Source organism: Catharus ustulatus, chromosome 21, assembly GCF_009819885.2.
Source record: "Catharus ustulatus isolate bCatUst1 chromosome 21, bCatUst1.pri.v2, whole genome shotgun sequence".
Lineage (NCBI taxonomy): Eukaryota > Metazoa > Chordata > Aves > Passeriformes > Turdidae > Catharus > Catharus ustulatus.
Window position 1 is genome coordinate 5,867,533 of NC_046241.1, and position 10,192 is coordinate 5,877,724.

The following is a 10,192-nucleotide window of genomic DNA, read 5'->3' on the forward strand; positions in this document are numbered from 1 at the left end:
CTGGCAGTGCTTTCCAGCCCAGCAGTCACTGGGAAAACTCCCTGGCTGCAGTGGGGAAAGCCTCATTCAAACCACTGACAGGCTCCAAAGGGAGACATGAATTACTCCCTCAGTCACCCACCCACTTCTCCACTGCTTCATACTCACATGTTGAGGTTTTGCTTTGCCTGCTCTATGTCATTCTTGATTTCTGGGGTGATGTTAAACCGCAGCTTTTTGGGCATTGGCAGAGGAACTGTGGATGATTTGCCCACCTCGGGTTTCTTCCTGCACAGAGAAATGGTTCTGTTTGAGCAGACCTTTGGCATGAGGCTCAGCTAGGAATGCCAGAGCCTGGATAGAAATGCACAGGAGATCTTCCCTAACACCTTATGACACTGCTCACAGCCTGACAGACCCCTCACAGTGCCAACAAGGGATCTCCAGTGCTGAGGAAAAGCAGGGGCAGGACTCACGTGAACTCCACGATGTGATCCAGAAGAGCAACGATGGGTGGGCCTTCAGAGGGAGCATGCTCATATACCAGACCACAGGAGCCATCTTCAGCAATGATGAACTGGCAGAGAAGCACGAGAGGACAGTGTTAAAGACAGGCAGTGTGTGAGGCAGAAGATACCCAGAGTGTTCAGTGGTTCTGATTTACTGAGATGCACCCACAGTACAGGAACATTGCCACATGCTGGCTTACCCTTACTTTTCAATCAAGCTGGAACATCTCAGCTTTATCCCCTTGGCGAAGAGTTCCAAATGGGAACAAAACAGCTGAAAACTCTATGAAGAGTTCAGCAGGTGTGAGAAGAGTCCTCTAAAGCACCATTGCTGCAATCCACAAGCCAGGATATACCAACTAGGAAAAGCTCCAACAGCAGCTGCTGCTGTTGAAGGATCTTGAGAAGACTGAATGGAGAAAGATCAGAGGGATGCTGTGGGATGGCAGTGCATGTTTCAAAAAACAAAATGCCATTGGGCAGCTTCTGGCAGAACCAGGAAAAGTGACAAGCCTGGAGGAGATGCAAGGAACAGACCTCCCATCATTTGGGCTGCCTACGAGCAGACGAGGCATTGTTCACCGCAGGCAGAAAATTGATTTATGAGGAACACAAAGACCTGCTGCACTGAATAAACGTGGGCAGAGGCAGAAAAGAAACAAATCCCTGAGGCAGCAACGAGTGCTGGTGACTTCAGGGGGAACCGCAGGATTTCACACCGTCAGCCACCACTCCTAGTCTTATTTTTCCACTCTCAACATGAGAGTGCAAAAATTTCCTGGGATTTTTTAAACTTTTGTAGTCTCAGCAAACACCTCCAGAGCAATTCTTAGGCGCTTTTAGAGCAGCAGCTGTTACCTGCAGGGTTTTGTCAAACCAGCGGTTGCCGCTGTTGAGGCGGCTGCCGCCGCCGTGCAGCATCTGCGCGGCCACGCGGCTCTTGTAGATGTCCTCGGACACGCGGGGCATGGGGGCGTCCAGGCACACGGTGCAGATGCTCTTCTCAATCGCACGCACGGATTCCTTGTTGGTCTTGTCTGGGAGAGAAATGAACCGTGAGTAAGAGGGAGTTGTGTTACTGGAAGATGGAAATTTGAGAGTGGATTTTAAGGATGCGGTGTTGGGTTCCCATTGTACCTCAGTAGGGGGGTACACAGCTGTGAAAATTGCAGCTGGGTTGTTAGAGGTGTGAACATGCTGCATTCACCCTTTTTTCATTTTTCTTACATCCTACCCATTTGCAAAGCAACAAACTCTGGGATTTCACTAAACTTCACACTTTGAATCTGTAGCTTCTAACCCAAAAATTACAACAGATTGCAATGATTGCTTTTTTAAGGTGGAAAGCTCATTTATCTGTCCAAAACAAGCTTCCAAAGAAAGAACTGAGCAGAGCATAGTGGGGAGGTTTGTTATTCAAGGACCTGCAATGTTAGTTAGCACTTGTGTGTTAGGGGCTCTACAGACCTTTCAGGAGGTTGTTGTAGGCTTTTGCCCAGCTGTTTCGGTGGTTGGTGGTGAGGATCCCAATAGGTTCTTTGTTTGTTTGGAGGGAGGTGTTCCAAATCTTCTCCAGCTGAATGAAGAGCTGGTCAGCAGTAAGGGGAGATCCATCACTGTTGTAAACATCCAGCTCAAAGAACTGAAGGTGAGAAGAGTGGACAAGGATAGAGACAAAACGTGAGAGAAGATAATTATTGTCCAGCCCCAGGAACTGGGAACACCTACTTTGAAAGGGTAAGACCTGGCTGTAGAACTCAGTTTGCAAGACCTTTGAAGGATGCTCAGAATTGAGAGACCCAAGCCCAGCTTCCCTTGCAGGGCATAAATACAGTCCTGGTTTTATGAAGCCATAGTAACAAGGACCAATGGGGAATTCCTGCTTCTGAGACTAAGCTGCAGTGGGAGGACTTGCTATCCAATTTCCACTTTCAGTTTCCAGTTGCAGAGGTGGTGTCTGGGCTTTGAGAGACAGGAATTACAGGGACAAGAAGCAGAGGAAGACAGTATTTTTTCTCTACTCTGTTGCTTACACATGGCAATTCTGCAACTGGCCAAAGGGGATACAGGGAGCAAGAACAAATCCCTGGTGAAGGAAACCTTGTGGGCAGAGACTTTGCTATTCCCTTTCCTCTGGATAACAGCTAGCAAAAGGCACACCTGCACCTAAAAAACCTTGAAAGCCCCAGCAGTTGCCCTACCTGGAAGTTGTGAACGACTGTGATGTGTCTGGACTGCTTTTTGCCTTTGGCATAGTTGACAATGGAGTCCCGCTTGGGGCCGGGAATGCGGCAGGATGAGAGGATCTGGTAGTACTGGTTCATACAGAGAGGCTTCCCACCCATGTACTCCACTGGAAGGGTCTCACTGGAGACACAGCAAGGTAAGGAGGAAGGAGAGAACAAATCAGTGTGAGCAGGGCTGTGCTCCCCACACAGATCACAGGCTCAGCCCTGCACCTGTACTCACTCACTCACTCACTCACTCACTCACTCACTCACTCCAGCAAAACCTAAAGGTGTTGGTGGCATAAAAAAGGGGCTGTCCTTCCCCATTCCTAACAGCTTTCTTAGTACAGGCTACAAAAAATGTCTCTTTGCTGGCCCTTCATTTGGGAAGGGGGAAAAACAGTCCTTTCTGTGACACCAGAGAATCAGATCTCTGATCTACTCCATGGCTGTAGTTCTGAGTGATGAGTGTCTGATGAGCTGATATGATTCATGAACTAGGCAGGGTTTCAATCACTCCCTTCTGCAGTCATATTCCAACTACCCTGAACTTTGACTGTGTATGTTGGTAAACATATTTTTTTTTGGACCTTAAATAGGGCATGTCCAGCAGAGATTTGCTGATGACCGAAAGAGAAAAGATAAGGGAGGAACAAATTTCTCTAGAGCTTGTCCCATCTAGCTGGGAGATGAGAAATACCAGGAACCCAAAATTAGAGATTCAGATTCCTGCTGCCTGAGTGGTAGCTTGGCCTGTGAGCAAACAGAAGTGCAAAGCTCCATGGGACTGTCAGTTGTGCTTGCTCCCTCCAAGCACGTTCCCATGCCAATGAAAGCAGTAAGGTAAACAAAGAACATGAAGACAGAAGAGTTAAGTTTGCTTTTCCACTGGAGGGGACTGTGGCAGTGAGCAGTGCTGGAGATTACAGTATGTCTTTTCAAATATGTACTGTCATCTCCTGCCTTTCTTCGTGGGAGATTTATGGACTCAGCCTCTCTGACATTAAGGAAGGTGTGAGCTCTCAGGAGGGTCAGTAACTCACTTGTCAATCATGGTCTTGAAATCCAGGATACCCTCGATCAGCTTGGCAGCAAACCTGGAAAAATACCAAATGTAACAAGCTGAGATCAAGCAGAGACTGTCTGGGGCTGAGGGACAAGTTGAGGAGGATTAGCAGAGCTGTTCTCTGCTCCTTGAAAGCTCAGCATTTCTGCCAAGCCCCTGTTGTGCCCATCTCTGATTCACTGACACAGCCACTCTGGGCTGTGATTTGAGATTGCTGGATAGTCCTACCATGTGGCACTTTCTTTTTTTTATGTGTATTACTATACAGCCAAGGAACTCTGGACAGCTTTCAAGAAAGCAGGATTCAGTCATGCAGTAATGACCCTCTAACAGCAGTGTCTGCTACTGATGTGTTATGATTTTATCACATCTGAGTTCTGATTCTCAGCATTAAAACAGCACCAAGAGAAGGGAATTTCTGCCCTTCCCTGGCTAGGGCCACCTTGGAGTGTGATGCCAAGATGCAGCTGTTCCTCCCTTGCATCCAAGACACCACTGCTGAGCTCCTACCCCAGGGAACATCCTGCTGCTAACACAACTCCGGAGAACCTTCCTCTGGCATCCAGGGCTTGGAAACAAAGCAGATGTACTGCATGTGGACACTGAGGTGCTGTGTTTACCAAGATCCACATAAACACTGCCAGTGCCAGCTGCCAGCAAGGCTGTGACAAGCCACATCAAGCTGCTTAGCTGGAAGTGACAGACTGGCCTTCTCTGCCATGCCAGCTCCCACCTGTCCCTGGAGGAAAGAGGCAGGAGGTCACTGGGACAGGAGGCTGTGTTGCCTGAGTGAGGTGGTGCCAACATTTGGCATTTGCAGGCAGTATCCTTGAAATTGGCCCAGCCTGCCCATTCCTGGGAGAGATCAAAGGACACAACTCCAAGAACCTTAGGGTTCTGTGAAATTAGACATTCTGCGAAGTAGTTTTCAATGAAAATTTCTCAGTCTTATTGCAAAACATGAGGGAAATGCCAGTGGGAGAGTCTGTGTTCCCTTCCAGAGAATGAACAGCCTGGAAACAGAGTTTGGGTCAAGGAGATGGGAGAGGTTGGTTGACTTGTATTCAGCCAGGAGTTTTGCCAGATTGAGGAGTAAAACACCACCACTTTACAAATTTGCCTTCTGCTTTTGGAAGCTTTAGTTTGAAGCGCACAGTCAAACTTCTTTGTGCAGCCACAAACTACCCAAAACCATATTTAGATTGTATTTTACACAGGAGCCCACCTTCTTATGCAGCTGCTGAATTCCACTGGTTGGGCACTTGCAGTTCTCCAGATTATTTGGAAAACTTGAAAGCTCTCTGTCATATTATTCACTCTTAAGACATTTGTGTACTCTTGCACTGTTGTAAGGCTAATCCTCTGCTCAGGTGTATCGTGGGGTGGGAGGGAGGATTTGTTCCCAGCCTCACTGATCCCCTGGCTGGTACTTTTGGTCTGCCAGGGCAGTGCTGACTGGTAACTGTGGTAAAGGTAACTGTGTAAAGGTCGGTGCTAAAGTTTTGCAGTTGGATTCAAAACACTCTCCTAGAGGTGGTTAAAAATTAAAGGGAGCCCACGAGGAAGGGAGGGCATGGCAGGGTCTGATTGCAAACAAAAGCTTGGAGTGGAAAGGTTGGTCAGTGTGAAGTTTCCCAAACTATGAATCATAAATAAGGGACAGTCCCTGTCAGGCTCTCCCATCCCTATAAACTAGCAAACTCCAGAGGCATTTCTGGGTGATCTCCTTTACATGCCTGGGCTGTTTTTTATGCCTCCTCTAACTGTACACACAATCACAGTGCCTCCAGTACATCCTCACAATGTCTCCAGCCAGTGATGGAACCATTTGCACAGAAGATCTGTGCTTGAGCAAAGAGTTAAATGTAGTTTCTCTGTCCCTGTTTAATACCTGAACCACTAGACTCTTTGGTTTTCTCCCATGATTAAATATTTAGTGTGGTGCAACCAGGAGTTTCCTTACAGCCTGGCAGCCTTGCCCTTACAGCACAGACTGGGGGACCACACTGTAATTACTCGTTCCCAAACTGCCTTAATACCCTCATCCCTGTGAGCACAGAAAGTTCATCCCACCTCTAACCTAAGGGAAGGTAGAAAAGGATTTTACCTGAGCTGACCTTGTCGATCCAGAAAATCCTGCTTAGGTAAAACCACACCTGGGCTGGAGTGGACCACAACCGGCAGGCGATATTCCAGGTAAGCTGTCTTCAGCCACCAGTCTGAGAGCTGGCATGGAGAAAGAAAACATGCAGAGAGCTGCTGCTGTCCAAGCCAAGCCTGGCTGATGGGTCTCAGCATTCTGCCCCCAGTTCTGTCCCACATTTTGCAAAGTGTTTGGGGTTTGTACTATGCAGGTAGAAGGGGAAAGGAGGATTTGAGCAAGGCATGGGCAGTTTTTGGTAGAGGGCTTGAGCAGAGGGTTTCCTTCAGCTTTTTGGGGCAGGTGTGTGATGCTGACAGATTGAAGCCTTCAGCAGCCAGAGGAAGGGTCAGTGACTCCCTGTTCTGCTCACTCCAGCCCTGGTGAGGAGTTTGCACAGCTTGGGGAGATCAGCAGCAAACTGCTCAGGAAGGTGATGCCATTAAAACACAGGTGCCAGTGCATGCAGCCAGGACAGGGAAAAGATGCACATCAGCCCTCCACCCTCCCTAATCAGAGCTGGGGCCAGAGCCCTGACCTACCCAGTTCTCTGTTTTCTTGGCTCTTCTCTCCAGGCCTTTCTGCAGCCTCTCCCCGACGCCTCCCGGCTTGCGGAACTCAGCCACCAGCTTCTGTGTGTGGCTCAGCTCCTCGGGGCTCACGATGGGCTGCAGGGCCAGCAGGTACCGATCCAGGGTCTGCTGGAGTGGTGGCACAGGCAGGTAGGGCAGTGCTTCCTGGTGCAGCTGGAATCTGCCTGGGATCTTGTTCAGAGCTGTCTGCTTCAGCAGGCCACAGGGCCTGGCCTGCAAAGCACAGAGCAAATGTCGAGACAAAACTTCCCCTGAGGTAGCAAAGAACCTGGATCTAGGAGGCTCCATGCCAGCCTCTCTGTGGGCACATGGATGTCCCAGCCTGGGAGCAGAGCATGGTTGTGTGCTGGAGATCCAGGACATCCAGGAAAGCTGTGGAAGAGAAACTCCATCTCCCAAGACACTATTCTCAGCTCCTCAGAGAAAATGCTGCTGGGATGATGACACATCTCCCCACTCTCTGGACACTTTCCAGCTGAGAGTCTCCATGTGATGGACAAAGTCAAACCCTTCCATCCCATGGTAAGTGGGAAGAAAGTTGTGAAAAAAATAATCATCTTATGTACTATCAGAAATTTTCATTATTTTTTACAAAAGTGAAGGCAAAAAAGCAGAACCCTTGTGCCAAACCAAACTACCCTTTTGGCTTTGAGCAGGCAGAATTTAGGTAAGTTTGGGGCAGGATTAAAATGCCTCTTCTCTGTCTATTCAGGAAACTGTGGGTGATGCCAAAAGGCTCCTGCCATCCAATTGGGTCATGTGGGAGCAAAAGCCTTAGAAAGCACCAGCCACTTCCCTGGCTGGAGAAATGTAACAGAGCAAACCCAAGAGTTCACCAGGAAATCAACTCACCAGTTTTCCCCAAAAAGAATAACAACATCCTTTCGGATGAACAGGCTTGGACATTCTTCACCTTGAAGATGTTTCAATAATACTGTCAAGGTTTCCAGTTCCCTCTGCACCTCCCTCTCCCATGATCTACTGAATCAGACACTCCTGCAGGACTCTGGACTTTGCATTGTCAGTGTACTGAGAATGTAAAGCCACAGAGAATATTCCTTTTGACTTCCAAAGCAGTGAGAAAATAACTGTCCCCACACTTCCTCCCAGCAATTAAGCACAGAGAAGAAAGAACTAAATCTACAAGATGACAAAGCCCTCCCACAAACTGCCCTGGTTTTGGGCAGTTAGGTCTTTGTGGGACCTGGGAAGAGCTGTGAGATTGAGGTTTGGAGAAGGAATGAGAAAAACAACAGGAGGAGGAATGACTGAAGCATAAAAGAAGAGTGGGACTGGTAGGAAAAGAAAGGTGTTGATGGCAGCAGCTTGGGCATACTGTACCTTCTCTGCTTGCTTCTGCTTCCTATCCATGGCTGGTAGGACAGAAAAGCCCGTAAAGCTCTCCCTCGGTCTGTGTGGGTCTCCTCTTCCACCTGACAATGTGCTGCCCGTGCAGGGCGTCACCTCATTAGCCAACTGCCACATGACTGCTCCGATGAGAGGGCTCAAAGGACTGGCACAGCCCCGGCAGAGGACAGGAATTATCAGACCATTGGTTGCGACAACTGCCCTGAAGGTGCCGCTCTGGGCAGCTGATCGATACCTGGCTAGAGCCTCTCTCTGCCCTGAGCTGTGCTCCAGCTACCGCAGAAGTGGGGATGTTGTTCCTTCAGCCTTTGCCTGGACACAAAACTACTGTGGCTGTTGGGAGAGACACCTGGACATAAGGCAGGACAGAGCCCGGTTTGTGTCCTGGAGGTGGCACCGTGGGCAGTACCTTAACTGCCCTCACTCCCCGTGCATGTGTGGTAATTACTGCAAGCTGAGACTTTGGGCAGTTCTGGGTTGTCAACGCTTAAAAAAAAAAAAACCCAAAACAACCAAAAAGTATCTCCACAGCAGGGCAGTGAGGATGCCATGCAGTCACAAGGAGTATCAGTCCCTCCTTTGTGTCTGTCTAATGAATTGAGGGGCAGACAAGCACAGTCTGCACAGCTTGAATAGAGTATGATGATTCCAAACAAACAGCTGCAGATTTTCCATGTGGTAACAATGAAAATCCCAAAACAAACCCATGGAAGCCACTGAATGTTAAAATGTGGAATACATTTCTTTCTTCCTCTTCTCTGTCCCCTGCTTGTTTGGTTTGGGGTTAAACTCAAGGATTTGATGGGAGCATCAACAGTGATCAGAGCTGAGGAGCCAGCTGGCAGCAAACAGAGGGGACAGCCCAACCCTCCCCACAAGCAGCAGGAAAACGAACACCAGTGGAGCAGGGTGTACAGACAGGGCCAGCCTGTGGGCTGGCATCGCTGCCAAGCCACGTTCCAACACAGCACAGAACCTTCTCCAGAGCCTGCAAAGCTGGTGGGAAAGGAAATCCACCTGCTGGGGGCAGAGGGAGTTTCATAGCTGACTCTTAGCACGGCCACAGCATTGAGTGTCAGGATATCAGAGGTTTGCCTTTTATTTTTAAATCAGCCCCAAGTGGACATCTCAGTACAAGAAATATAAGGCACTGCTGGAGAGGGTCCAGAGGAGGACATAAAGATAATTAAGGGACTTGAGTATCTCTCGTATGAGGAGAGTGAGAGGCTGTGTGAGTTCGTCCGGTTTAATCCTGTTTAAGAGAGGAGACTGACGGGGAATCTCAACAATCCATCTAAATATCATCGAGGTGGGCGTCAAGAGGGTGGTGCCAGACTCTATCCGTGGTGTGCAGTGACAGGAGAGGGAGCAGTGGCCATAAACTAAAACACAAGAAGCCTGCCCTCAACCTGAGGAATAAGTTTTTTACATGAAGGATGGCAGAGCGCTGTGCCCAGTGCCCAGGGGTGTGTCCCTCTCTGCAGACATTCCAAACCCACCTGGACAGTTCCTGTGTCACCTGCCCCAGGTGACCCTGCGATGGCAGGGGGGTTGGACAGGGCGATCTCCAGAGATCCGCGCCTTCCAACCCTGACAGTTCTGGGATTGTCGTTTCCATCCCGGACAGCTCCACCAGGCACGGGAAGGACCCGGCGAGTGTGGGGCACTGACTGGGGCAGGCTCCGTGCCCCGCTCCCGGGACAGGTGGCACCGAGCCCATCCGAACCCGCCCGGCCCTGACCGGGGACCGGGCTTGTGCTGCGGGCTGGGGCGCGGGGCCGGACCGGCGTCTGCCCTGCCCCGGCTAAAGGCCCCGCACGGACCGGGCTCGCCGCCCGTCCACCCCGTACCCTGCCCGGTGCAGAGACCCTCGACCCGCCCTGCCGCCACCTCACATCCCGTCCCCGACCGGTCCTGGCGGCGCTGCCCCTCCCGGTGTCGCTCTTACCGCAGCCCTGGCCACCAAGGCGAGCATGGTCCCGCGCCCCGAGCCCCGGGCCCGCCGCAAGGACACCCCGGCCGCCGCCGCTCCGCCGCCCCGGGGCGGGGCTCCTCCGCCGCCATCTTGGAGTGGGGCGAATCCCGCGCTGCCATCTTTGAGAAGGGCAGAGTGATGCTTAGACCGGAGGGAGCGCCGAGACCGGTGTCGGAGCCGTGTTGCGGCCCCTCTCTCCGCTGCCTCCTCCCGGAGATGGTGGGGAGGATCTCCTGTCTCGACCCTCCACGCCTCCTCTGCCCTTCGCGCACACCCATCCTTCCCCGGTGTGGGCAGGGAGGGCGCGCCCTGCACAAACATGGCGGCGGGAGCA

At 50.8% G+C, this 10,192-nt stretch overlaps 1 protein-coding gene across 3 annotated transcripts in view; it reads right to left on the bottom strand.

Moving 5' to 3' along the window:
* Positions 1-10,167, bottom strand: part of CRAT (carnitine O-acetyltransferase) — a 14,612-nt gene extending 4,445 nt beyond the window's left edge. The window contains exons 1-10 of one of the 3 annotated variants that reach the window (XM_033077356.2): positions 9,832-10,167; positions 7,857-7,959; positions 6,465-6,728; positions 5,890-6,008; positions 3,760-3,813; positions 2,690-2,855; positions 1,956-2,130; positions 1,347-1,525; positions 456-556; positions 148-267 (exon numbers count right to left, since the gene is read on the bottom strand). In XM_033077356.2, the coding sequence (XP_032933247.1) occupies positions 148-267; positions 456-556; positions 1,347-1,525; positions 1,956-2,130; positions 2,690-2,855; positions 3,760-3,813; positions 5,890-6,008; positions 6,465-6,728; positions 7,857-7,959; positions 9,832-10,136 (1,586 nt within the window). In that variant the 5' untranslated portion in view covers positions 10,137-10,167. The remainder of the gene's footprint in view (positions 1-147; positions 268-455; positions 557-1,346; positions 1,526-1,955; positions 2,131-2,689; positions 2,856-3,759; positions 3,814-5,889; positions 6,009-6,464; positions 6,729-7,856; positions 7,960-9,831) is intronic. The other 2 variants (XM_033077357.2, XM_033077358.2) reach the window with 2 other exon arrangements.
* Between the last annotated feature and the right edge of the window lie 25 nt (positions 10,168-10,192).